Source organism: Numida meleagris, chromosome 5 (assembly GCF_002078875.1).
Source record: "Numida meleagris isolate 19003 breed g44 Domestic line chromosome 5, NumMel1.0, whole genome shotgun sequence".
NCBI lineage: Eukaryota > Metazoa > Chordata > Aves > Galliformes > Numididae > Numida > Numida meleagris.
In genome coordinates, this window is record NC_034413.1 from 46,523,804 (window position 1) to 46,550,858 (window position 27,055).

At 49.1% G+C, this 27,055-nt stretch overlaps 1 protein-coding gene across 6 annotated transcripts in view; it reads right to left on the minus strand.

The window, feature by feature from the left end:
* The window catches only part of NRP2 (neuropilin 2), an 82,041-nt gene continuing 55,342 nt past the window's right edge, over window positions 357-27,055 (minus strand). The window contains exons 13-17 of one of the 6 annotated variants that reach the window (XM_021398425.1): window positions 22,236-22,498; window positions 20,829-20,925; window positions 18,456-18,497; window positions 4,345-4,413; window positions 357-3,680 (exon numbers count right to left, since the gene is read on the minus strand). In XM_021398425.1, coding sequence (XP_021254100.1) covers window positions 3,427-3,680; window positions 4,345-4,413; window positions 18,456-18,497; window positions 20,829-20,925; window positions 22,236-22,498 — 725 coding nt within the window. In that variant the 3' untranslated portion in view covers window positions 357-3,426. Of the gene's footprint in view, window positions 3,732-4,344; window positions 4,414-9,728; window positions 12,124-18,455; window positions 18,498-20,828; window positions 20,926-22,235; window positions 22,499-27,055 lie in introns of those variants that run through there. The other 5 variants (XM_021398423.1, XM_021398426.1, XM_021398424.1 and 2 more) reach the window with 5 other exon arrangements.

A 27,055-nucleotide genomic window follows, 5' to 3' on the forward strand; every position in this document is an offset into this window, starting at 1 on the left:
CTGCAGGGTGCCCAAGCTGGAAGGCCCAGAGGCTGCAGGCGGGAGGCAGGGATGGAGCAGCTGCCTTGCCTGCATTGTGCCACCCTAGCCCCACACACAGCCCACGCCATGACCTATGTGGCATCTGACCGAAACAGCAGCCTCTGTGTTGGGGAGGAGAGGCTATGTGGGAGGGGGAGGATGCAAGTATGCACAGTCTGCAACGGCCCTGGCACCCCTGCAGGTGACAGGCCACCTGAGGCCACGTACCTCCAGCCGTGCTGCCGTGTCCCAGGGGTGTCTGGCTGCCCAAAGACCTCTCAATTCAGCTTTCTTGTTGTTGTTCTTCCATAAACAAAAAAGCCACTGGAACATAATCTCTACCATAATGTTTATTAAATAGTAATTTTAAAAGGTTTTATACAAATCATATAAACACAGTTTGATTTTTTTTTCTTTTTTTTTTTTTTACACCGAAGAATCACAGTAAAAGCTCTTTAAGTCCGTAAGTCCTGGCTCAGCCAGTGAACAGTCAAATACCTTGAACTGCAAACCTTGGAGAAGTTCCATTCCTGCATACAATTTCTTAATGGTTTAATTCCCATGCTCAGCCCCGGCGCCTTCCCATGAAATGAAATCACTCGGCACTACAGCCCGCCTGCTAGCAACATGTCCTCGCCTTCGGAAAGGTGTGGAGGCCACGGCCCATTTCAGCAAAGGCATTAACACTGATTTCTTTTTTTTCCTTTTCTGAGTTTCACAAAGGGAATTGTGATCAGCAAATCAAATATATTTGCAGAGGAGGATGCAATGAATTGAACGCACTGACGACCTTTTAATTTTTCCCTGTTGAAGTTACAATCAAACACAGTTTTCTGTAGTAGAACAGTAAAGCACCCAGCAGAGGTAAGTGAGGTATTGGCTTTGCAGCATTATCAGCCTGCTCCTGCCCTGCAAGCGCACACATGTGGTCCCAGCACCGACTGCCAGGGCCAGCGGGGCCAAGGCAGTGCCAGGACCAGCAGTGCTCTCCTGCCCTGGGTCAGGAGACACAGCAACACGAGTCCCACGGAATAAGTCACATACACAATACATACAGAGAATTCACGTGCGTGTGCAAACACACTATTTCTGAATATATGTATATACGAACTCTCTCTGTACGCCTACTAGACACCATAACGATATCTTTTTAATCATATATTTTTACCTATTGTTTGCCTAAGTTGACTTTTCTACTGTATGGTCCTTTTCGATTCATCCTTCCCCTGTCCTGTGATTCAAAGGGGACAAAAACCATGAAGCAGCAGCAGTCCAGCTTTGAAATGGTCTGGTACATTTCCTCCTACTGCCCATGTTCTTTCTGTATAGCAAAGCAACACCTCTGTGGAATTTGTACATGAAGAAAGCCAGAAGAAATAAGGTGACTCATGAGGAGAATCTGAGACAGGCTTCTGCTGCTCCCGCCGGGCACACAGCGTGAATTAAAAAAACGAAGGACCGCATGTGTCTGTGTGTGTGTGTGTGTGTGTGTATAAAACGTGGATGTCTGGCTGATACAGCTGCTAGCATCTGCTACACCAGTAACACGTGCATCCTTCTTGCAGTGGGTCTTTTTTTCCCTAAAAACTTGTTGTCTGACAGAGCTTTTCATAAAACATGAGACAAATGTTCCTATTCCCATCGCAGTGAGGAGCAGCTGTGGCACTGTCCGTGTTTCTCTCCTCTCCAGATGCTGCTCGTCTCCCTGAACACCTGGCCTGCTGCAGGATGTGTGTGCAGGGGCTGTGCAAGCTGAGCTTCACAGCACATTGCACCTACAATGCTTTGCAGTTGTGAAAGAAAATCCATCCCCAGCCCCAAACATTTTACTAGGCAAAATGTAAAACCAAGACATTTCAGGTATTTCCAAAGAGGTCCTGAACAAACCAACTCAGTGTGCGGAAAAGTTTCTTCCTTATGCATGAGCAAGCTAATACAGACAATCTATCTGTACTAAACAGGAACTGAAGACATTGGTTTGAAGCCCAGCATTTGAACTCTCCTGCTCCCTTAGCTTGTTTTCCTAGCACTTCTCTCCTATGGCGCAGTGGGGTGGGATGTGACAATGCATCCAGACCACTTGAAAGCAGAAGGACTGGGCTCCCTCAGCCAGGCTGTGCCCAACAGTGAGCCATGCAGAACAGTGTTTTGTGGGGAAGGATGAAGACCTCACTTGTTTGATACAGCACTGATCATCAGATGGAGGAAAAACACTTCTTCTAAGGCACTTGATTAAACTAAGACAAAACACAGCTCAGAAATAAAACGTCAGGTTTTTGCTACTGACCAGAAGCGGTGCCACTCTGCTCTGAAGGGGATGAGAAGATGGCAGCAATTTGGTCCCTATGTGCTAGTGGTGCCAGCTCATGCCCCACAGCTGTGGGGAGCAGAGGACACAGCCAGGTACAGCTCTGGCCTGCATCACTTTGTCCTCCCTCCTGGGCTTGGCTGGGAGCTCTCAGCACCATGCCTTTCGTCCAAGCCCCAGCCAAGGGGCTTCCAAATGCCCAAGTGCAGGGAACTGGCAGACTCTGTCTTTTGTTTGCTGAAATTTTCTCATTACAGCAAAAAAAAAAAAAAAAGGGGGGGGGGGGGGGGGGGGAGAAGAAAAAGGGCAGGATCAAGAGGGGTGGGAAATTCTAAGAAAGGCCTTCCTGATGAAGGCCTCAGCTGTTTCAATCCAAGATTTGGATTTAATAAATGGCTCTTATTCACAAATCGCTTTAAGGCTCTTCAGCTTCTCTCAAAGAGGTGCTTCTACACATAGGGTTCCTTTCTGTTTTGTTTCTTAATGACTTAGAAAGCACTGTCGTTATCACCGACACCAAGCCCAGCATCCCATCTCTCCCCCCTACCAGAACAAGGAAAGCGAAAGGTAACAACAGGCTTCCACGTGCAGGACTGGAAACTGCAACTTCCTGGGTTTTGTATGAAGTGCACAAATCCCTACAGCCAAAATAATATCTGGACAGGATCTAAAATGGATAGGGTTTCCGTGTGCGTGCATCATTCCTAAAGACAGGGTGGCTGAAGAAAGCGCTCAGCCTTCTCAGCAACTCATGAGAGAAAGGAAGTGGAAAATAACGATAGACAATTAGTTTCTCACATCCAAAAAGTAAACCAGCCTCCCTTGCCACATCACATCAGCAGAAAATGAAGATGAACCAACAAACAAGGGTCGTAGTGCCCCTTGCCCAGCACAGTCCAGTTCACTGGGCCGCCCACTCCGTCCCGGTGGAGCCCCCGGCAGGAGCTGGCGGTGGGAGCAGTACCTCCCCTCACTCCTCCCGTGCCACTAGGTTCCCATTATGGCATTCAGTTCCCATAGAAAACAGCAAATAAAGTATCCCCCCACCAGCCCACCTCACCGGGCACAACGCCAAGGGTGGTCCCACAGGGCACCCATCAGGCCTCCGAGCAGCACTTCTGGTGGTTCATCTTGACCTTGTGCTTGATACCGTCGTACAGCTCAAAATTGTAGTTCTCCAGCGTGGTGGAGCTCCGTGAGGACAGCCCCGCGTATGAGCATGTGCAGTAGAGCAGCAGACCAGCACAGATGGCTCCGAGGAGGACACCAAGGGAGCTCATCGCTATGATGGTCACCAGGATGGGATCCAGGGTGTAGAGCCAGCTTTTTTCTTTGTCCAGCTTCGAGTTTCCTGGAGAGTTAGTAGAGAAGAGGGTGTCGTTCTTATCCGATCCAAAGTAATCTGCAGTGGAATGGGCACTTATTATGCAGGGATCACTTTTTTATCCACCTTGAAGCATTTCTCACTTGGAGTTGTTACAGCCTCACAAGACCTCCCTATGAGTATATCTCAGGCAGGTTTCTCTAACCTAAGTCCAGAACTACTGTGAAGCACCTAATTGCCAAGAAAGCTAAGCGTCCCAGTTCCCTGCTACACCTCTGGCTATGTTAATGGCGTGCTAGCATTTTACACCTACTGAAACTCTGGCCCTTCAAGCGCCACTGAGTTCAGAACTATGGCAACAGCCTGTTACCGATCCCAGACTTAATTTTCTCCATTTACAAGTCAAAATGCCACACAAGCAGCAATTAATGCTTGAAAGATCAGTTCCACTTGTCCTAACACAAATACAATATATTGACTTTGCAAGGTTGCTTGCTACTGAAAAAGGAAAACAAGGAAAGAAAACTAATGTCTTTGTCCAGACACTAAGCCACAACTTCAGTGTATGTTCTCAAGCATGTTCTAGCTCCTAAACCTCATTAAAGCTGAGGTTTGTGAGTAATTGTAAGCAGCTGATACTGAAACACAAGCTTCCCCAGATAAATTGTCCCTGTGGCATCTTGGTACCAACCAGTATCATCGCTGTCTTCAAAGTCTTGCTCGGGGATTGACAAGTCATCCTCCATTCTTGGGAAGTTCACTAGAACAACAAAATGGGAAGCACTGTTTGTTTAAAGAGGCCTTTTGGAGGCATTATTGCCACCAGTCACTGGACTATGTGACTGAAGAAAACTATAGCTTAACTACTGCAAAGTTCTTCCTCATGGAAAGAGGAAGGGCTCTTCTTTTTTCTCTGTTGGCCAAACTCAACAAATGCACTTATGCACTCAAGAGAACAGGATCTTCCCACTACATCATATTTCACGACCACCAGATGACCAGCTTTTAAGAAGAAAGAAGTAGAATGAAAAGCAAAGAAACTAGATAATCTGAATAGCACTAAAATATTGTCATTGGTGCCTACATAATGGCTATAATTCAGCGTTAACATGCTCAAGGGTATTATCCTTATAACTTTGAATAGCATCTTACTGCCTATCATTACTTGCCACTAATGTTAGATCCATTTAACCCTTTACTCTACTTTTCATCTTTCCCCACACATCTTACTGGATTCAGAGTGCCAATGAGCCAGTTTCACTCTGGGTTTCAGATAAATTCATAACAATTTGAGGAAGCCATATATCATCATAATATGTTTTAATGCAAAAGCTGGTTGAAATGGGGAGCGTGGCAAATGGGCGTCCGTATGTAGGCATTTATGTTAACGTCTCTCTGATGCAAATTCCTCTTAGTGATGACATTTCTTTGTATTGTTCAGTACAGATTAGGCACTAGTAACCAAATGCACATGATGTAATCTGAGCAGAAGGGTGGTTGTTTTTTGTTTTCTTTGTGTGTGTGTGTGTAGTCTTCCTAGCATTATCTCTATGTATAGTAGCCACATTTCATTTCCAATTTTCCAAAAGAAAATACTCCTTCATTTTGATCTGCTTAGATTTCTTAAAGCTGGCTGTAACTTAGGGGTGCTCAGCTGAGACAGGACCTTCAGCAGATCAGGAATGCCAAAAATCAGGGACTGCTAGAAAGCAGTAGGATTCACATCCTTGAAATAGTTGTGGTTGAAAACCAAGGATATTTTATGTTTTGCACAGAAATAGCAAGAACAGTTTTATAAGGTTACTTAAAAACAACCAAGACCAAAAATTGTAACTTGTGCCTAAAAACTCAATGTGTGATGAAATTATCTGAAACCATGTAAAAGATTATTTGCACTTATTGCACAGAGGATTAGGACTGGAAAAGGCCTCCTGAATCATCAAATCCATTTTTTGCTATTACAGACAATGGTATGGGGCAGCCCCTGCCAGCAACGTTGCAAGGTTCACCGAGAGCAGGGTGGCTCTGCTGAGAGCCGTGCTGCCCAAATCCCCCTTGCTGTCAGGAACCTTGGTGGTCATCCTGTCTCCAATTCAACTTGACAGCATCTCATGCTGGAGGGGAAAACATGCACCACACCCACTGAGCCACATACTATTTAACCCATGTCCCAAGAGTTCCCTGCTCTGGAAGTCTGATACCTCAACTTGCATTGGTACGACTCTAGAAGCCGTGGCAAGCAGCAGCACCCAGGGCATGTCAGGGGCTCCCCACTGGAGACTGACAGCAGAACACCCTTGTGCTGGGAGCTTCCATACTTGCAGAGTTGTCTTGTGCCCACCTCGCTCAAAGAATTAAGGGATTTCTTTGAATTTTCATGAGAACCCGGCAACAGGAACACACACACCGCAACACTTGCCCCTCCTGATGTGCTGTGCATCACGTGAGTCAGGGAATTAAGGCAATCCTAGGCTGCTGCTAGGTAGCTGAGGAAACATAGGTGCACAAGACATTCTGTATGCCTTTGCTTTAGCAGCGAGTTCACATGGTTTCTCAGCACTTCCAGAGCTGACAGCCCCAGATGGCAACATCTCAGGGCTGGGAGAACTGCCTGAGGGCCTCTTGCAAACATTTAGAGCCGAACATGTGGAAAATAACTTGCAAAGCAGAACACACACAAAGCTGTCTGCTCTCTGGTCCTCAGCCGGAGGACAAGCTGTGACGCTCTGCCGTCCCACTGTCACCCACACAACCCCGTGGGACTGCAGGTTATGTAAATGAACAGAGGTGGAAGCAGGGCTGTGGGCTGCCAGGGGAGCCACGTACAGGGGAACAGCCCTGGAAGCCTTTTGCCTTTCTGCATTCTAGCTCCCCTATATTTTGTCTGAGAATACGTTAGCAATTTGGTGCTTTTTTATTTCCCAGGGTAGTGTTGAAGGAAAGGCCAGAAAAAATAAAGTATCAGTTAATCAACGCTTTCAAAAGAACACTGATTCTTCAAGCCTGAAAGAAAGGAGCACTGGGAAAACTCAAAAAAAGAGAATGCTTATACAAAAAAACCAGCCCTGAATCTATTTGCTCTCCTAGCAATTTTCTCAATTCCCTATGCTAATATGACTCCAATTTCTGCTTAAAAGACATCTTCCCCCTCATCATTCCTCTCTTCTCCTCAGGCTGGTGGCAGACCCTCGTTCTGTGTTCTGCACGCTGTAATATTGCTATTGGATGGCGGTCATATCATGCAGGGCTCTACACTGGCCTTGGAACAACTCGGTCAGTCTTTTTCCATGCTGGGGTTTCTGGAGTCATTAACAAAATCAGATCTGGCTGCGGGGCTGTCTGGGAATTGGAGCCGGTGGCTGCAGCACCAATCCTATTGGAGATGATTTCCTGTCACAGAAAACAGCCTGCTATTTGTCATTAATTAGGATCCTTTGTGACAAATCTCAGCCATATTGTCACAAGAGGAGCAGGCCTTGAAAGCTGACTCCCCGGAGCGCAGTCCCTAGGAAAGCCCTGCAAGATACAGGACAGAATGGGATAAGCATGTATTGCCCCATGCTGTAGAGAGTGTCCTTCCTACAAGGCAACTTCCAGGCACAATCTACTTCGCTTTTAAATGTAGAGAGACAAATAAAATGAAAAAAATATGCTGAAGAAAGGTAGGTGAGATAGCAAAGGGTACCAGTGTGTAACCACGAGGAGGGGTTTCTCCTCAGTGAAAGGCAGGAGCTGAACAGGGCTGAGCACCCAGCTCTTCGTGCTGAAAAGCTGAGGTTAGCTTTTCTTGGCTAGATGCCAAGAAAAGGCCGCTAGCTGTTGGATCTGAGAGCAACATCAGCTAAAAGGCTAATTTAAGGGACCTGAAAATGGAAGATGAGATTCTAATCAAAGACAAGGAGCATCTTAAGTACTGTGCTGCCACAAGCTTGCATGTGGGAAGAGTGAGAGACAATCTGTTTGCAGAGATTAAGGTCTTTTACCGCACATCCCTGAACACGGCAGCAGCAGCGTGGGACAGGCACGGCCAAGGAGCTCTGTGCATCAAGCAAGGCTGCAGCATCCCAGTGCCACACACGCACTGCATGCACGATCCCCATGATTGCTGTTTCCTTCTTGACTGATTTTTGTTTGATTTAACCCAGGCACTGAGTGTTGTCTCCTGCAGGGTCCCTGCATCCTCAGGCAGAGGATCACCACCCAGCCGGAAAGCTCTGCTGCCAGCCCAGGCAGAGACTTGAGCCTCAGCCTCGCTCGTCTCTCTCTCTGCTCACTTCCAGCATCTTTCTCTCCACAGCCACAGTGTGGTTCCAACTCACGTCACTTTGCTTTGACACAGCAAAGCAGCCACTGGGGCCTTGCCTTGACACAGCTGTGTCTTGGTGCTGCCATGGGCTGGGCAGGCAGCGCTGCTAAGCGGGAGTGCGTCTGGTTGGGCGAAACCCGCTCTTTGGATCCCGGCCGCTCCACCTCCAGCTGAAAATCTGCCTCGCTTCTCTCACCCCACCCCTCCAGGAACACAGAATGTTTTCAGTTTACAAACTGAAACAAACTGCCAAATTCCAAATTGAAAGAGTGCTTTGGCTAGGGATCAGCATTAAAGAAAGCAAACAAGAAACCTCTCTGCTGGCCCTACATCCCTCTGCAGTGCGGGAAATGCTGGACCTTATCCTCAGCGCCTCATCCTGGGGCACTGAGATGCCCTGTAGGCATCTCATGCTCAGAGAAGATGGCAAAGCACAGTGGGGCAGGCGAAGACCCCACTGACAGCTGGAGGCATGAAGCCAGGCTGGGTTCTTGCTGTGGAAGCAGCTTTCAGTCCGTCCCACACAGCAACAAGCACATCTCGCCTTGCAGACTGAGGGCAGCTCTGGGTGTCAAGCCCAGACCCCTGCGTGCCTGAAGCTGCCTGCCAAGGAAATTGCAAACCAGCCGCATTAAGTTGCATTTATTTTTCTAAACAAAGCAGGCTAATTTTAGCTGCTTTTCTTCCTGTGCTGTGCTGCAGTCTGAGCAGCACCCAGCTCCCCGGTCAATCTGGCTGTGGTGCACAGAAGGAATAATTAAACCCTGAATGATTCCTCCCTTTTTGTCTGTTTACTTAACAGATTTTTTCCCTCCTTGCCGGGAAGCCAGCAGCCACTCTCTCCCTCCCTGTTTTTTGCATGTGCATATTTGTTTTGAATTTTGCTTGGACAGGCACTGAAGTGTACGAAATGCAAATTACAAGTGCATGGGCTTTGGTGTACAATTAGGGTGGAAAAAAAAAAATCTCAAAACCAAAAAAACCAAAAAGCTGCCATGGGTCCTCAACTTGCTTCTGTTTGAACAGCCAAAGTGAGGGATCACATCTGAATAATGTTTCTGCTGATGGACTGAATTCTGAGTAAAGCCAGGAAGTTTCACTGCAATGCTAAGTTCAGTGCCAGGGTAAAGAGCACGAGACAAGGAAAATACATGCAGGAAGGAAAGAATAACTTCTCAAACTGGCAGCAAAGAGATTTCACGTGAAATGTGATGCTGCTGCCTGCTCTGAAGGGGCAAAAGGTGCTCCTCAAGACGGGAAGGAGCCATACTCAGCAGAGGCTGAGCACCGTGCTGGATGGGTGCCCACCCCTGCACAGCCTGACATGTGGAGGCCCAAAAGGATTTCACAGAAGAGGAACGCGCTGCAATCATCATCGTTAGTTTTGGTAACGGCCTGCCTGCTGCTCATGGTGCCAGTGGCTGAGTGCAAGGCTTGGTGGGCCAGCAGCGTTCGGCCCTGCATCCTGCAATGTCCTTCCTGCCTCAGGCACGCCGAGACATGGCGTATCACAGCGAGCAGTCAACAACCAAGCAGCACTGGCAAAATCCCCGAAGTCCCACTGAGGACTGTGACCAACATAATGGATCTACAATCCATGATGATGGCCCAATCCCCAGAGCAGAGACAGCGTGCAGGGCCGTGGGCCTGCTCACTGCAGCAGTGGGAGCTGTGCTCAGCTCCCAACACACAGACAGACATGTGACCTGCAGCACTGCTTCATTAGCAGCTCTTGTTAGCAGAGAAAGAAGGAAGAAAAAACCCAGATATTTGTATAAAAATATCATCATTTTATTACATTCCACACAATACATCTTCAAAGAGTTTCAAATTTCCACAAGATATTTTTCACACACAGGCAACTGGGCAATGCTGGGGATGTCACAGCTCTAGGAGCGGGGAGAATGGGGAGTAAAAACCTCGAAGTGACCTGGTTTGTCTTTGGTGATTTGAGCTTTAAAGACAGGGTGCCACATTCTCCTCTCTGACACACCGACGCACGTTTGCTAAAGCCCACGGGGAGAAGCTGCTTGGCTGCTCCGGCCAGATGAGGCTCGCTGGGGAAGGACCTGGCCCCAGAGGCCCTGTGCTGCCCTGCTCTAGAGGCTGGAGGAGGGCTTCTGCTGAAGCCTACCCTGGAGGTGGCACATGGGGTCGAACTGGCTGTGTGACCTCATTGACAGGAAGCCCTGGGTACAGCACTCAGCCACAGCAGGGCCAACATCTTCCCCAAGATGCCCCAGAGCAGAGGGACATAAAGGGGCTTCACGCCTGCATTAGCTTTATGCAATATTCATGGGCAAGGAGGGGTGGGGAGCGCTGGCAAGTTTTGGAGGGTGGAGGGAATCTGATCACTCACAACAAATGAACACAAACAAGAGGGAGAACCTTGCTCACTGGAGGTACATTTTTTGCCTGCAAATGGATTAGTTACCACTTTTGCGTGTGGTCGTTTAGTAATTTATATAAGGCATTTCCACAACAATTTGCTGGGCTATTCAGCAAACAGAGGCTCCCTCCAGCGTCCCGGGTTAACGTGCCACCAATGGCCGAACCCCCCAGGCCACCCTGGGCTCTGCTCGCAAGATGTTACCGATGCTTTAAAAAGCCAAACAATAGCAAACACAAAACTAGTTGACATTCTAGAATGTCAACTGGTAGTCTTTTATGATTCAGCAGCTATGAACTGGGCAGAGGATAAAGTAAACCCAAAACCCAGAAAGTGGAATTATACTTGTCCTTTCAACATTTCCAGCAGAAAGATAAGGAGGAACCTTCTCCTCCTTCCCCATGTAAAAGCAAAACTGTCAGCACCCAGAGCGAAGATACTTACAAAATAAATAAACCTCCAACTCTCAAGAAACTATAGTATTTAGCATCCACCTTAGACCTGCTGAAGTCATATGTTTTGCCCTAAGGCTGGCTTTAACAGATACAAACTAAACATTCATTATGAGCTTCTCTGATATAAGGCAACTTTAAAAAGATTCACTTGTGGATGGGGAAGAGGAGAGTCTCCCCCGCTTTCCAACAATGGCTGTGTTATTGTGTTGGCTGTAGAAAGAATAAGATGGAGAGATCTTGCTGTTTGGACATCTATGAACCTCTCTGTATTCTTCCAGCCATCTGAGGTGGACATTCCTACTGTCCAGCCTGGTCTTTTTTTGCACCCGAGGCATTAACGCTATCGAACAAGAGACCCAGCCAAAGCTAGATAAGGCAACAAAAAAGCATTGCTCTCTTCCCCAAGTAAACAAATCAGGGTTTAACCACAAACATGTCCCAGACCTTCCAGAAGGGAGGAGGGAAGGGGGAGTAAATAAAAACAAATAAAATTAAAAAACAAAAAACACAAAAAGCATTCCCTGTGCAAGTAGAAGCAATAATAAGCAAATTAAAAAGGGGCTGTTTCTAAATACACATTCAGTCAGTCAGGCACACACGTGCTCCCATGCACACTCACACACAGACTGCACACATGCTTCCAGGCTTGCCATCAAGTTCCCTTGCAGGTTGCCTACTGGGAAGAGAAGAAGAACAAACCAAAGAAGCCTACCAATGAAAATTACTCCCCGGCCAACCAAACCAAACCAAAAACCCCACCCAACACCCCAGCAGTCCTCGACAAGGAATAGAAAGGAGCGTTCACTTCTGAAGTGAAGGGGCGGTGTGTCTCTTCTGGTGATCCAAGATGCAGCATTAGTAAAAGTTTGTAAAAGATTCGGGGAGGGCTGGGGGCAGAGAGGGGGCGGAGATGTCTAAGAGTTCACACGTATGCTAGGTAAGGAAAAAAGTGCAAAACTGAGGCAACGTATCGGAAGTCTTAGTTTCTGTCTGTCTGTCTGTTTTGTGTTTTGTTTGCTCTCTTGTTCCTGTTCGGCTCTCAGCAGCGCGAGCTGGGGTCTTGTTCTAGTTTTATGGTTAGGGTGGGCTCCACGGCCACAGGGGCACCGTTGGCATAGTGGGAGGTTTTGTAGGTGATGGAGTGATCGCTCTTCTTGGCCGCATAGCGGAACCGGTGGTAGTGGAGCACAAGAGCCAGCGCGACGGAGACCAGCACCACAACAGCACCTCCGGCGGCAATAACGTAATACCAGTAGGCTGGGATGGGCTGCACTGACACCGTGTCCACTGTGGGCTCGGTCCCTGGCAGGAGGGTTGCCCCTGGGGAGGAGACACAGAACAGGGTTGCTAGGAGGGAGGCATGCAGACGCACAAACAAACACACATGCTTGCAAAGTACAGCGCCGAGTGCCACTGGGGCCCACGGCAGCTCCAGGTACAGGGCACGCTTCTGTGGAGAGCTGCCTGCGCTCGCTGAGCCACGTGTTAACGTGCCTCTCTTTCCTTTTAATTAAGCAGGCTGCCTGGCTCACAATGCAAATTCCATATGTACGCTATTATTACTATTATTTCTGGCATCAACAAATGCTTTTTTCCCCTCTTGTTTTTTGGCCTTCTCCAGATCAACTGCCTGGTTTTGTCTCTGTATGGCAGATGTTGTCACACAGTGACAAAACCCATCATGTCCCTAATTGGAGGAAGAGCGAAATCTCAGATGGCCAAGGAAGTTGCTGCAGGAGACTGGGAAAGAAATTACATGGAGAAACATTTGTCATTCTTACAGCCAAGACAGGGAGCAAGATCTCTTCCTGAAAGTGCTTGGTACACAAACCTGCTGTCACTAGGTGCCCCATTCACAGACTTACAGATCTAGTTATTAAAGCGAGAAAGTACAGGTATGATGATACATGCTGACTTCGTGCACAATGCGGGTTGTGACATCCCCATTAGAAGCCCATGTTCATGACAGCTCAGGCAAGCCAAGCCCACGGCTGCCTTGGGGCCCAAGGGCACGGAGCTCCCAGGCTCAGCCCATGGCAGCACGCATGTCCTGAGCTGGTGTGGGTTGGTGCTGATGACCACAGCCAGGGAGCAGTGTGGCGCTGACCCTCCTGCACTCACTGCTGGCTTCTGGCTCTGCTCTCAAGCTGTAGAGGTCCTAGGGGAGGTGCATGGCTGCACCGCATCTATGTACTGTCTGCTTCAAGGGGCCAGAGTCCCTAGGGAAGCTCTCCAAGGGACTTGCTCTGCCTCCAGGCACAGGCTTCAAGAACAAGCTCAAGAAGATACCCAGAGAAAGAACAAAATGGTACACGATGCATCTGGCCTGGAAAACACAGGGGCATCTGACCACCCCCTGCAGCACTATCCCCCACCAGAGCCACCGGCTGCACACTCAGCACCATTTGCTGCTGCTGCTGGCACAGGAGATGAGGCAAAATAGTACTTCCTTGACCATTCCCTCCTCTCCCCATCTCCCCTAAACCTGGGCATGGAGAGTGAAAATGAGAATGAAAACCGCACCCAGATGCAAAATAGAACCAAAAATCTCTAAGAAAAAAACCATAAAACTAAGAAAAACCACATGGACAAGATAAATCCTGCTTTTACAAAGCAGGAGGCTGGGAACCGCCCACATATTTGTCACTCTAGGCAAGCAATTCTGATGGCTCAGGAGCAGCTCATGCCACTCTCACTCCGTATCACCCTAGCTGCCCCATCCCTCCCACCTAGGCATTGCTGGCATGGGGGCGATGGACCAGGCCAGCAGCCCCCCCACCCCCTTCTGCCCCTCTGCCTGCTCCAAGCACAGGGCACAAAAGTGTCATGGCCAGGGGCACAGCCTAGGTTCCACTGACTGACTGCTGCTGCCTCCCACACAGACACAGCCCCGACGGGTCCATACATCTCACCACCATCCCTGAGAGTGTTGGGGCGAGTCAGCCCCTGGGAGCACTGCAGACCTGCTCTTGGCGCTGAGAACACTCATGTTTACTCTTGGTGTCAGCCTGTGCTTACACAGTACCTTCTTCTAGTGAGAGATGTGCTTACAATACCTCTCATATGGCTGGTATGCAGCAGATGGGAGCACAAGGGCGGCTCATACCGTGGTACCCAGCCCATGCCCCCAGCACTCCCTGCACATCCTGGGCTGGTGGGAGGCCATGTGATGTGCCCCAAGGATCCTGCTAGTGGGAAGGGTGCCCCAGAGGCTCCAGCCCAGGGCAGCCTTTGTCCATCCCTGATGGACTGCTGTGCAGGCAAGGAGTGAGCCCAAGGGGTGGTGTGGCCCAGATCTGCCCTTGGCCCCTGCTTCCGCACCTCACAGTCCTGCTGCAGAGATAGCAGCCGTCTGGAGAGTTCATTTAGCAACTACAGTCATTAAGGAGTCACACTTGCTTGTCTCCAAATCTTAACGAAGCCAATTCCCAACATTAACAATTGTTCTTCCCTACACTGTCAGCCACTAAATATAGCTGCCAGTCCACTCAAGACAGCACTGATCTTATCTGCTTTTACTGGCTCTGCTGCTCGCTGGAAGTTTTCTTTTATACCGTGGAAAAGTTCCCTGCTCAGGGAGATGGAAAAAAAAAATCCATCTTTGTAACTTAATAACTTTTCCATTCCCCTTTGCCTTCCGCCACACACGTGCTCGCCCTTCCTCATCCACTCACTGGGGCTCTCGCCTTAGCAAATAAATGCCTCTCTCCCTTCCTGTCAAGTCGGTTGGAGCACTGGTTAAAGCAGGACACACAATGCAGCACAGTGCAAAGCCAGGGGACTGTCACAGGGCATGCTCTATGTTTCTCTCAGCCTGGCCATGCACCCCCATGGGCAGCCTGACAGGCAGCAATCTCAGAGCTGTGCAACAGGCAAGAAAATCCCAAATAAGCAGGAGTAAAAGTCATGCTGGGGAACAAGGAGGAAATCCTCCCCAGAGAGCCTCCAAGGAGGCCACCTGCCTGCTGTCACTGCCGTGCCACTGTTGTGTTCCCCTCCAAAAACACTGCCGTAAACCATTGTGGACCAGCAACACAGTTGGACTTTTCATAGATGGCACAGATGAAAGCGAATGTTAAACTTATCTAATCTGAATGCCACAAAACTGGTGTTAGCCTCGATCCCTTAGGTTCTACCTGCCACTTGTCCAGGTGTCATGGTTTTGTGATTTTCGGTTATTGGTATTCCACATCATAACATCATGTAGTGGACATACCTAGTTCTCAGAAGAGAAGGACTACTACATTCCCCACGGTACTTTGCTCCTTTGTTACCATTTTCCAGCCGGAGGGAAAAGATAGAAGCTCGCAGTATAAAAACTTGCAGATCACGAGACCTCGTCCCTTTTTCCGCCGTCTCTCGTCTTGGCAGCACCTCGCTCTCCAGCCGTCTTATCGTCGGTAGTAGAGTAAGGCCTACCTTGACTTTGGGACATTCTCTCTCTCTGTGTTGGATTTATCAGCTTAAATTGTAATTATATTGTATTATAGTGTGTTGTTTTGCATTCCGATATTTTATTTAGTAAATTAGTTTGTTTCTCCTCAGATTGTTACCGCTGTTCTTTGCTCTCAGGGCCATCTCCCTACCCTTTTCCCCTTTCCCCTTTTCCCGGGACGTGGGCCCTTGGGTCCCCCGTCCCCTTTGTCACAGAATCAGGCCTAACGCCCGTAAACCGTTGACACCAGGAAAGTATCCCTGCCTTGATTTCAGGATATTCAGTGTGGGAGAACCCACCAGTCCACAGGTAAATTCTCCCCACAGTCTGTCTCCATGCTTTCCAGAAGATGTCTCTTATTTTTAGCCTGCTATTTATCTAACTCCTTGCTGCCAGCCACTTGTTTTGCCTTTTCTTTAAGGGTGAAATGCATCAACTCTCAAATGCAGCACAGTTTAAGCACACTTGACTGGTCTTCTAAGATCCTGACCCACTAACTGAAAGATATTCCTCCCACACAACTCTCTTATTATTTGCTTTGTGATCCTTGAGCCTGAAAGGTGCATGTTTTCAGCTTTGCTCCTGAGCCAGGAGAGCAAGGATTTGTTATTATTTTTAATGGCATTTGACTTTTCCAGCTCAACACGTAATTGCAGGAGTGGGGGCTGCAGAGCTTCTCAATACTTCCTTTGCAGTCTTTCCTCTGCAGCTCCCTTCTTCCTCTAGCCAGGGACTTCTTCTCGTCCTTTTGCGTCCCCCGCTGGGTATTTTGTCTCCCCCACATCGCAATACCTATCATGCCTTCTCCAGTCTTCACCTTTCCTTCATCTTTCCCTCTGCATTTTTCTTTCTCTGGTCTTTCCATCACTCTGTCCCATCTAAGCTTACCCTACAGCCAGGGAAGCCTTTTCAACTTTTTGCTGCAATTGCTCTCCTGTTGTGGCCAGTGCTGGGACATCCACAGGGAAGCTAGCAATGGGCAAAGTCTGCTGGGGTGGGGAAGGGGCTGCGTGCCAGGCACAGTGCTGGCCTATGCTGCTCTCTGTGCTGGGCATAGCCAGCGTTGTCCTGACGCACCTGGTGTGCCCTGGGCAATACACAGGGAAATGGAGGAATGAAGGCAGTGGAGCAGGGGTGAAGAGGAAAAGAAACAACATGTGTAGGCAGAACTCAGGGATAGATTCAGTGTGAGGACACACAGGGAGATTCAAATTGAGGATAACACAGATTACAAGCCCTAAAAGATGAAGATCCTGTCTGCGAAACAGTTACCAGGCCAGGCTCAGGAGAACACAGGGAGATGGATCAAGCGAGGAACAGTCATGAGGCTTTAGGTGTCAGCTGAGAATATTGCAGCAGTTTTTCAGTAACACCACAGGTCTGAGTAGTAGGATAAATAGGCAGCCTACCCACAGGCAAGCCCAAGTTCCTAGTTATTGCAGTATGTGTACCACCGTAACACACAGCATTATGCCCCACACATGTCTCCCGCTAGCAGTGCTCCACAGCTGGCTTCCTGCCCCTAGGACCAAGCTGCCCCTTGCCTTCAGTTTCACAGAATCATAGAATGAATTACAGAATGGCTTGAGTTGGAAGGGACCTTAACAATCATCTAGTTCCAACCCCCTGTCATGGGCTGGGTTGCCAACCACTGGATCAGGTTGCCCAGGGCCCCATGCAGCCTGGCCTTGAACGCCTCCAGGGATGGGGCATCCATAGCTTCTCTGGGAAGCCTGTACCAGTGCCTCACCATTCTCTGAGTAAAGAATACAGAATTTCTTCCTAATACCTAATCTAAATTTTGCCTCTTTCAGTTTAAAATTGTTTACCCTTGTCCTATAACTATCAGACCATGTAAAAAGTCAGTCTCCCTCCTGTTTCTAAGTTCTCCTCAAGTACTGAAAGACTGCAATGAGGTCTCCTTGGAGCCTTCTCTTCCACAATCCCTCAATTTCTCTGAGGTGCTCCAGCCCTCTGAGCATCTTTGTGGCCTTCTCCAGACCTGCTCCAACAGCTCTATGTCTCTTCTGTGCTGGGAGCACCAGGTCTGGACGCGGTACTGCAGGTAGGGCCTCATGAGGGCAGAACAGAGGGGTACAATCACCTCCCTAGGCCTGCCAGCCATCCCTCTTAATGCAGTCCAGTCTCGACCCCTACTTTCCCATTACCGCCACAGCTCCCAGCACATGCACCTGCCTGAGGCAGCCTTGACCCCTACAGAAGTGCAGGTGCTTGTAGGGCAGAGCCCAGACGTATTCAACAGACCATCGGCAGAGCAGGGAACAGAGAAGAGCAAGGATATTAATGCCAGCTGAGAGCAAAGGGCGTGCTGACCAAACTGGTAAACAACTTTCAAAGTTAAGGGGAGGCCCAGGTTTGCTCTCCATCACAACACAATCTCTAGGCACCTTCCTGTAGAGGCACGCAGGAAAACAAAATCTGGAAACCAAAGCAGAAGAAAAACTCCAAGAAGAGTACACTGATCTTTCCCCAAAAGCAGACAGTTTTTCCCACCCCAGAGCAAGACAAACAGCATCCCCACTGGCTGTTCATCAGCGAAGCATTTTTTCTGAATTTCCCACCTTGTATCTTACTTCATAGGTTGGATCACAGAAATGCTAGGTTTTATCCCTCAGGCTAATATTAAACTATTAAATGCATCATTTCACCTTGCTTTCCTTTTATTGATTGTCAACTCCAGAGCTCCTCATGGCAATTTACTCTTCCACTTCTACATCCAAACTGCTTTCCCCTTCCAAGAAGACCCAACCCTACCATCCTTCACCAGTAGCTTGAACACCACCACTGCCAGAGCATCCATGAACTACAGAACGTCCTTCCCCCACAATAATATAAGCCATTGCCACCTCATTTCACTTCTAAGTGGCTACTACTTCTTTGCTGAAGTCAGTTGATAGCTTTCCTTTACTCATCAGCCTACACATTTTGGGCTCTGCTGATCTTCAGGAGGCCACGTGCCTCCTGATTGCAGGTTTCCCGATCTTGTTCAACCCTGGGTCAGCGGGACTTGTCAGTTTGCCTGCTCCCTGGCACCCAGCAGGAGACAGAGGGTGCCATCCCCGGCTGTGGCACCAGCAGAGGTTTAGCACACACTTGCCATTTCACTGCTCAGAACATCCGCTGTTTGTTCAAGCAAGCACTTAACATTCCTTTAATTCAAAAGCCCATGCCAGTAGAAAAAGAAGTGCAGTTTTACCTGTAAAGTAGAAGTTCTCACCTGGGAAAGCTGTGATGGGTTCTGCAAAGGAAAAGAAAAGTTCAGAATCAGAGAGGAGAAAATTACACAGAAGGCCACAGCTTGCATATCCATTGATTTGCCACACCCAAACAGAACAGGTGTGTGGCTGTACCTCGCAGATGCTGTGTGGTGGGAGCAGTGTGGGGTTCTGGCCAACTCCACCACAACGGGGAGAAAACCATGCCTCAGTCAGGGACTGACCAGAGGCAGAAAGCTTCAGCTTGGACACGGACTCCAGACAAAAACATGTTAGACTGAGGGTCATTTGGATCCAGCTGGTTGGCCTGAGTCATCGGAAGACAAATCCCCACCTGGCTCATGATGCAGCTCTGAAACCCCCTAAAAGTTCCAAGAACAGTTTGGTTTCTGGCTCAACTCTGTCATCATTATTCGCTTGGGAACTGTATTGCTTCTGAGTGCCATGTTCCTCTCTATCTCACAGTGCCAACAAACAAAGGCAAGTGATTTTTTCTTTTTTTCAAGATACTTCGAAGAAGTAATCTATTACAAATTACTGGATCTGAAAAGCAATAATCAGTGCTTATTACTGATTGCTTTCTCGCAGAAGTAATAGACTTCTGATGATTTTTAGATTACTTCTGCATTATGCCTGTGAGTCACACAAGCAGACTGGCTCTGCTGAGTGCTATGAAATCATCACTCAAGTTCAGAATGCGAAGGACACATTTGTCAAAGGAAAAAATTATTGTGACTTATTAGAGTTCTTTCACACTAAAAAGGAATCAGATTACTTCCCAGGATTATACCTGAAAAAAACAGTAGCCTGTGCTGGAGTCAGCTATTCTCATGGCTCTGACAGACTGAGAGCAGTGCTGTGTTTCTACCATTGCATTATTTTGGTGGCACTGGAAATGACCCATGAGTCATGTTAAAATTTGCAGTGGAAGCCCTTTGTCAGAAATGGTCTGAAATGATGGGTTTTAAGATTCCCATTCAACTTTCTAGAATGGGAGAAATAATTTTGTGTAGCAGTTTGGTTTTATTTTCAGGCCTGGCAATGCTTGAAACTTTATAATTTATTCATGCATTGTTTCAAAATATTGAGCTTCAGGTTCAAGGCCTGAGATACTGTAACACTGAGTTAGGTGAACTGCTGCGCTCGAAAGAAGCTAGATAGGAAATGCAATTTGTGTTAATCATCCATCTTGCTTCTCTTTAATGCCATAGAAGGCAAGGGATTAAAACACCACTGTCAAACCTTAATACAGGGAATTTGACATATGGAGCATTAGCTCCTTTGGCAGACAGGAGACCAGCAGAGTTCAAAGCAACAAAGAAACTCGGACCTACGACACTCAGGAGCGCCTCTGGGGCAGCTCTGCTCCTCTGTTCTATTACTGATACCAATCCCTGCACCATCTTCACCATCACCCACCTGCCCAGGGTGGTAAGTGACATGACCAGCCCTTCGCAGGCACAGTACATCCTGTGCCTCATTCCCTGAGACACACACTGCAGCAGCGAGCATCCACTCCAGTCAGGGTAGAAGGCACTGAGAACCTCCCCCTCCCTCAGTGGGGTTGATGGGTGGTTAACAGTTACACCTGCCCGCCCTGGAGGAAAGCAGAAGAGCAGGGCCTGGCTCCTGTGGGCAGCTCTCACAGGAGTCCCACTGACAGAATACAGCAGCTCCCATCCTCAGCTGGAAGGGCCCTAAATTCACATCCAACCTAGATGGTGAGCAGAGCCACTGGAGTGTGAGCGTGATACGTCAGACAGGGCAAGGCAATACTCCACCACCACACTGCAAAAATACACCTTCTTCTCTCTGCCTTTTTTTTTTTTTTTTTAAGTCCTCTCTGTCTTTCACGTTGAGAGACCCTAACTGGCTTTTGGCCTGGTTTATAGAATAGTGAATTCTAGGACAAGAATTCCTTTTGTTATTCTGTTAACGTCGCTGTAAAATCCCTCTACTATCTTATTTCTTATTAAAGAAGACTCCTTTTGAACTCATCAGCTCCTCTAAGCATGTAATATTGACTGACAGCTGCTTTCTTTTGTCCAGTGCTTTCCTTTTAGATTTGGCGTATGTTCTTATCACGTAGAATAGTCCTCAGTCACCCTCAGCTGCTCTTTCAGCTCTGCACAGCAGAGACATGTGCTTCCTGCCTTTCACGCCAACGCAGTCAGAAATCCCCGTCCCCCAGGGACCGATTCCCCCTCATCTCTGGAAGTGAGGAGAATCCCAGCTGAGATCCAGGAGCTGCCCATAACTCAAGGCGTAGAGAAGTGGCAGCCGCCCGTGAGCTAAGGCTCTCCAAGCCCATCTGCCCACGCCATCCCCAGCCCCCCGGCAGCTGCTGCACGTACCCATGCAGTACTCCAGCGGGATGTCGTTGCCCAGCCGGATGTCATCCAGGGCGAGCTCTCCTGCGTGGCCATTGCGGATAAATCCCTCAAACACTATCTGTGGGAAATCAGGACAGAAATGTCAGTGTTAAGCCAGGATGCAGTGAGCAGCTCCTGCTCCCAAGGGCAATGGCAAGAAATCTGCTCCTGGCCTTCCCTGCACACCTGTGAGGGCCCGAGAGCAATCCTGCTTCCCCTACATGCCTCTGCCTCTCCTCGCCCAGGGAAAGCTGCTCTGCGGGGAAGGGCTCACAGGGAGACCACTACCTGTCCCGGCAGCGCTCAGCACTCAGCATGCATTTTGCTCAATTAAATGCCTCTCACGTGGAATGAATCAATGCTCAGCACTGCAGGCCATCTCCTCCCCTTCTGCACAAACGATGTGAGTGGCACAGTGCTTGCTGACTTACAGCAGCAGCAAATCTGGGCTGTGGTGTTAATAGAGTCCCATAGCCGGGCCACGATCAGGAAAAGGAAGGGAAGGACACAAAATGCATACGACTACATTAGCTGCAAAGTGCAGTTCCCATCAACGCTGCATAAAAAGTATTGAAATGTTACAGAAGGGTCAATTTATTCCTACTTAATCACAGGCAAAATATATTTACAAAAATAAATAGAGTCGTTAGCTCTAAGAACTGCTGAGCAGAGAGACTAGCATTATTTACATAATGATGCTGTTATTTAGCTAATGCCTGTATATTCATGTTTAATGCACAAAGTAGTCAGCTGGTGCCCATCATTCTTATCTGTAGGCATATTGTGCTTACTAGTATCTTATTAAAAAGCCCAGACCAACACATGCAAAGTAGCCACACAGATCCAGTGCAAAGCTCTGGCTTTACTTCTCCCTGCCTAGTCCAAGTCCAAGCACTTTCCTGGGGCTCTGTATGCCATAGATCTCCTCTCCTCGCTTCAGGTGGCCTTTCTCTCTGGGGTGCCCACAAGGAGACCTCCCTGCAAAGCCATGATCCCTGTTCCCATCCCTGCTGCATGGGCACACGGCTGGGGCTTGCTCCCCAGAGCAGGTACTGCCTCTGGTCAGCCTGGCCTGTCTGACCCCCATTGGGAAGGGGAAACTGCACAGAACAAAATGGAAAAATTAAAGAAAAAAAAAAGAAGAAAAAATATTTGCAGAGTGGGAGATTTGAGGAATATAAAAGGCAACAGGCTGAACAAAGGCCCAAGTCTGTGCAGAAGACAGGCACTCACTGAATAACAAACAGTGTCGTTTAGTTACTATAGTAACCCAAGAAACACAAAGCAAACAGCCCCTCTCAGCCACATTCCCTAATGACGAACGGGCCTTGGCTGCGCACCACAGCACTTGGGCTCTGCTGGGGACGCACACCTCGCCCCACATCTTACCCGGTACTCCATGTCGTAGCTGGGCAGGATGATGCGGCCCTCCCTCCACTCCTTGCCCTGGTCCTCCGCGATGACCCACAGCACCTTGCGCTCCTGGCTGGCCTCCCGGCTGACCCGCAGCATCACCCCGCTGCTGCCCCACACCTGGTACTGGAACACCATGCAGACGGCACTGCGGGGCAAGTAGATGGCGGGGCTGATGAGCCGGGCACGCTGGCTTTCCCTCCTCCCGCTGCTCTGCAGCTGCAGGTAGCTCTTGACATCTGTTTGGAGAGGAAAACCCAGTTACAGTATTTCCTGCATCCACTTGCAAGAAGTGTCTCACCTCCTGCTGCAGGGGTTCAGCACTGCGTGGCCAGGAAGGTGCTGTAGGAGCAGGGTCACCCCTGGCAGTACGCAGTCCTCAGTCAGGATCTCGCTGGCAACTTTATTTTGAGGACAGCCACCATAAATTGAAAGCCTGGCTCTTAGTTTTTCCTCAGTGCAGTACAACAGCCCTAAAGCACAGCCCAGAGAAGGAACCTAGTCCCAGTGAGTGAGGTAAGTACAGATGATGTCTGGGTAGCTGCAAACTTGAAGGTGGTTGAAAGACAGAAGGGATTCACTTTCTTTAACATTACTTTTAAAATTGTGGCATGCCTTTTGCCAGTGCTCAGGGAGAAGATTTGGTATATTTGTTATCTCTGGAGGTACTGATAGCAGCAGAAAAACCCACATGGATGAAGATACCTGGGTATGATAGACTAACTCAGCACCCACAGCAATGGCAGAAGAGCAGTGTCTGCACTTTGAAAGTGCACCCACAACACCTCCAAAACTGAAAGCCGAGAGCCCTGATAGACTACATCCAGAACCCTGGAGCCAACCTCGCTGCTGCCACAGCAGTTTGGTGACATGGCAACCTGACTGAACTGTGTCAGCGGCTGGACAGCCACTGGCCCTTCTGCTCGCTTGTCACTGCCAGACAGATGGGCTGGAACCAATGGCCGTGAGATACATGGCTCCTAAAATAAATGCAGGACAAGAGAGCAGAAAGATTTGCCATCATTCTGCTCCTGGGATGTATGACCGAAATACAGCAAAAGCGTATCCACTCCATATGAACTTTCAGTGTTTTTGCTGCATGAAGGACAAATCTGTCCCTGATCAGCCACATAAAGAAAGAGTGACATTTTCCAGCACTATTTTCCAGGACCTATGAAATGCACTTGGGTCACTTGGCACTTTATGCCAACAAACATTAGCAGAAAAAAAGATGAAAGCATGTTTGCCCACTCCTGCTTGAGTGAATCACTTGAGAAAGTACCATGCCGCTCTCTAATGCAGGAGTGTTCTCGTGATTTACCTCGGAGTGGTGGTGGTGCAGGAGGAGATGTGGGAGATAAACAAGTGGAAGAAGGAAGAAAAGCACAAGCTGTACACCATGCCTGAGGAGCAATAAGGCATAATAAGTCATCAAGGTCTCCTGAATTAAAATCCTCTTTCTGTAATTCACTACAAGCCTCTTCAAAGCAAAAAGCAACAACAAGAAGAAAAGGCACCAACAACAAACAAGGCAGAAGAGCAAATCAAACTACAATCACACAATTATCTCACAGCTCAAAGGGTCTCAAAGGCAGTCCTTACTAAAAGCACCACCCAGGCTCACGAATGATCAAATTCGGATCCTCAGTGTTCAGGGGCATCCATTTTGGTGCCAGGATCTAGGCAGCATGATCAAGGGGTGGGACGTGAGCCATCCCGGAGTGCATCCAAAACTCACATCTCCTGTGCTCCCTGCCCAACACCTGCTGGGACCCTGAGAGCTCTGCAAAAATCCTAAGGGTTGTGGGGAGGCTCAGGCTTTGGGTAACGAACCCAACAGCTCACCTGTGCTATGGGTTTTGGCACCTCCCTTGGGCTCCTGACAATGACCTTTGGGGCGGACAGCTGGGCATAAGCAGACATTTCTGTGTCATTTGAAGATGAAGTGGTTGGATCACTCTAATGGCAGCTGTACCTTCTAAGGGCCCCATGAATTTGCTGAGGTTGACTGAGGAAGCGCACCACTGAGGTGATTATTGGAGCTGCGTGTGGGAGCCTGGTGGTTCCAGAAGTCACTGATAGAGTAAATGGAAGGCTTTGGCACAGAAAGCACCTGAAAGGCTGATTTCTGCTGCTAAAACGCTTGAAGGGAGCCTTACAGTGATGAGCCGATCAATTCTTCCAGGATCAGAAATGCATTTTCATCTCTTTCCCAGAACTTTGCAGCCTCTGCTCCGGCTTACGCAGCAGTCACTTTCCCACTGAAGCAGTACTGGCAGTTCAAAACCTCGGCACAGAGGAAGGCAGGACAAACCTGCTCAGGCACTTTAACTTACTGCTGTTTCTGCAACTGATGCTACTGCATAAATCTCACGGAAGATTTATGGGTTCATCTGGATGTGGAGGAGCCAGAGGAGTGTGAACACGCAACCATCCCCAGCCAGACGATGGTGGAAGCATTGTATGTGTACAGCAACGAGCCTGGATAAATCACCAGCCGGGCTCTGCAAACAAACCATCTGGCCCACGCAGTTTCCTCTTGGCGTGCCCATCCCCTCCTGCCAGCAGGCCATCTGAGAGGACATTGGGGGCAGTGGGGGGATGCAGCCTCGCGCCTCAGGTCAGGCTGCAGCCGGGAGCCACACAGCCGCTCCATCGCCAAGGTCAGCCAGACTGAGTGCATGGTCCTGCATGCCCCAGCCCCCCTCTGGAGAAACACACGTTCCCTTGCTGGTCTCAGCAGCGCACCTGGAGGTTTTCCAGCAAAACATGTTGGGCAGGATGTACACAAGCAATTACCCACACCCCAGGTTCCCACAGCATTTCCCCCTCGCTGGGCGTTGCTGACTTACAGCCACTGATCCTACGGAGGCTGCACGCTGCACTGCCTTCACTTACACTCCTCCGAAGGTCACTGCACTCTTCCTCATTGCAGAGCTTGTTTCAGGGTATTTTAGAGACAGCACCACAGCCCACATCTGCTCTGGGCCCTGGAGCCTGCACAGCCACAAATGCCACTCTGGGCCCTGGGATGACCTTGCAAGGCCTAGTCCTGCCATTGTGCTGGGGCTGTGACCTGAGGCTATGTCAGCCCTTGCCTTCCCCTGGGGAAGGGGAGAGGCTCAGCCTTTCCGTGGAGGCAATGTGCCCTGGTGCAGGGATGACAGGAGATGAATATGTTGATTGAGATTGGGTAGTTTTTTTTTTTTTTGGCAAATCACACAAATTCACCTCAAAAAGCTGCCACTGTAATTGCAGTGACAGGCCTCTCCTCAATGACAGACTCTCATTTACAAAGGGAAATCAATCCTCTGTAAAACTAATATTTATATTAACTAGATCACCGCGTCTGCTGGAAATTCCCCTCAATTTTGATTATGTGCTAATTAGCCTGCCAAGTCCTTGCCATTTCAGTCTCTAAATCAGTTCATGAAAAGGCATAAAATGCTGCACCTGCCCAGTGCCAAGCCCTCAACCTGCCCGTGGAGCCCGGCTAATGGACGGGCCATTACATCCCCTCTCTTAATTAAGCCTCTTGTCCTCCTCAGCGCCGTGCAGCCACAGTCCCTTGGCCTCCTCCTGGGCACGCAGGGAGGGGACAGTGCCCCTGACAAGCCAGGTGCCAATTAGCACCTGACATTTAGCTAAGCGGGCTGCTACCCGTGTGGCACCCAGCTCCAGCCCGGCAGGCAGCGTGCACTGCCACATGAAAGGTGCACACAGGCCTTCCCGCGCCCAGCTGTGTGCGTGCACAATGACAGCCATCAACCTGCTGAGCAGTACATCCGTTGCGCACGCTGCTCGCATGCGTCTCTGCTTGCCTGCTCACACACGCTTACCCAAATGAGGCTCTGTGACTCATGGGCTGCTAAGGCATGTAGCGATGTATGCACTGAGATTTGAGAGACAGCTTCTGGCTTTCCAGCCTGGTTTTATATTCAGCGTGTGTCATTGGCTTTTGGGTCCAAAAAGTGATTAGGGACTCAACAAGGCAAGCAAAGAATAAAAGGGGTGAGCCTAAGAAGAATGGTTTCTTCACCCCTGCCTCCTGCTCCAGGCAAGCAAGAGTTTTGCTGGCAGTGCAGGGATAGATGAGGCTGTGCCCCTTCCCATGAGAACAGGCACAGGAGCACCAAAGCCGGCTGTGGCCCAGCCCCAGCCCAAGGCTTTGGCTCAGCCCAGCCCAGCCCAGTCAGCCTCCGTGCCCTGGGGGTCAGGTGGCCCAGCCCCACTATGCCGCAGGGACAAATGATGTCAGGACGTGCTGTCCTCACTGTGCAGACACGAGAAGGAGAACTGTGCTCAGCTCTGCTGTGATGCAGTCTACACCCCACACCACAAAGCCCCCTCCTGCTTCAAAGGGGACAAGATCGACCTGAGAGGTCAAAATATGTCCCCAAGGCATGAGCCCTGAGATTGAGCCCTATAAGAGTGCAGACCAAGCCCAGCCCAGTTCCATTAACACCACAAAAACCCTTCTGCTGCGTTGGACAGAGCAGGATCAAGGCCTTCAGGCAAAAATTCTCATGGACTGCAGGAAAAATATAAAATTTTTCCTCTTAAGGATCCCATGGGAAAAACAAAGACATGGTAAAGGGTCACCACCAGCTTAAAAACAACTTGGCATTTGTTTTCCTTATAAAATAAGCTCTTATGAAACTTCAGAGCACTAAAAACATTCTTCTGCTGGAAACGCTTTGAAACAAATAAACCTCTCCCTGCAGTGCCTGCAGCCCAAGGAGCAGCATTCTTCGCCTCAGGGCCAGCGGGGCCACACCAGCAGCAGCAGCAGCTCC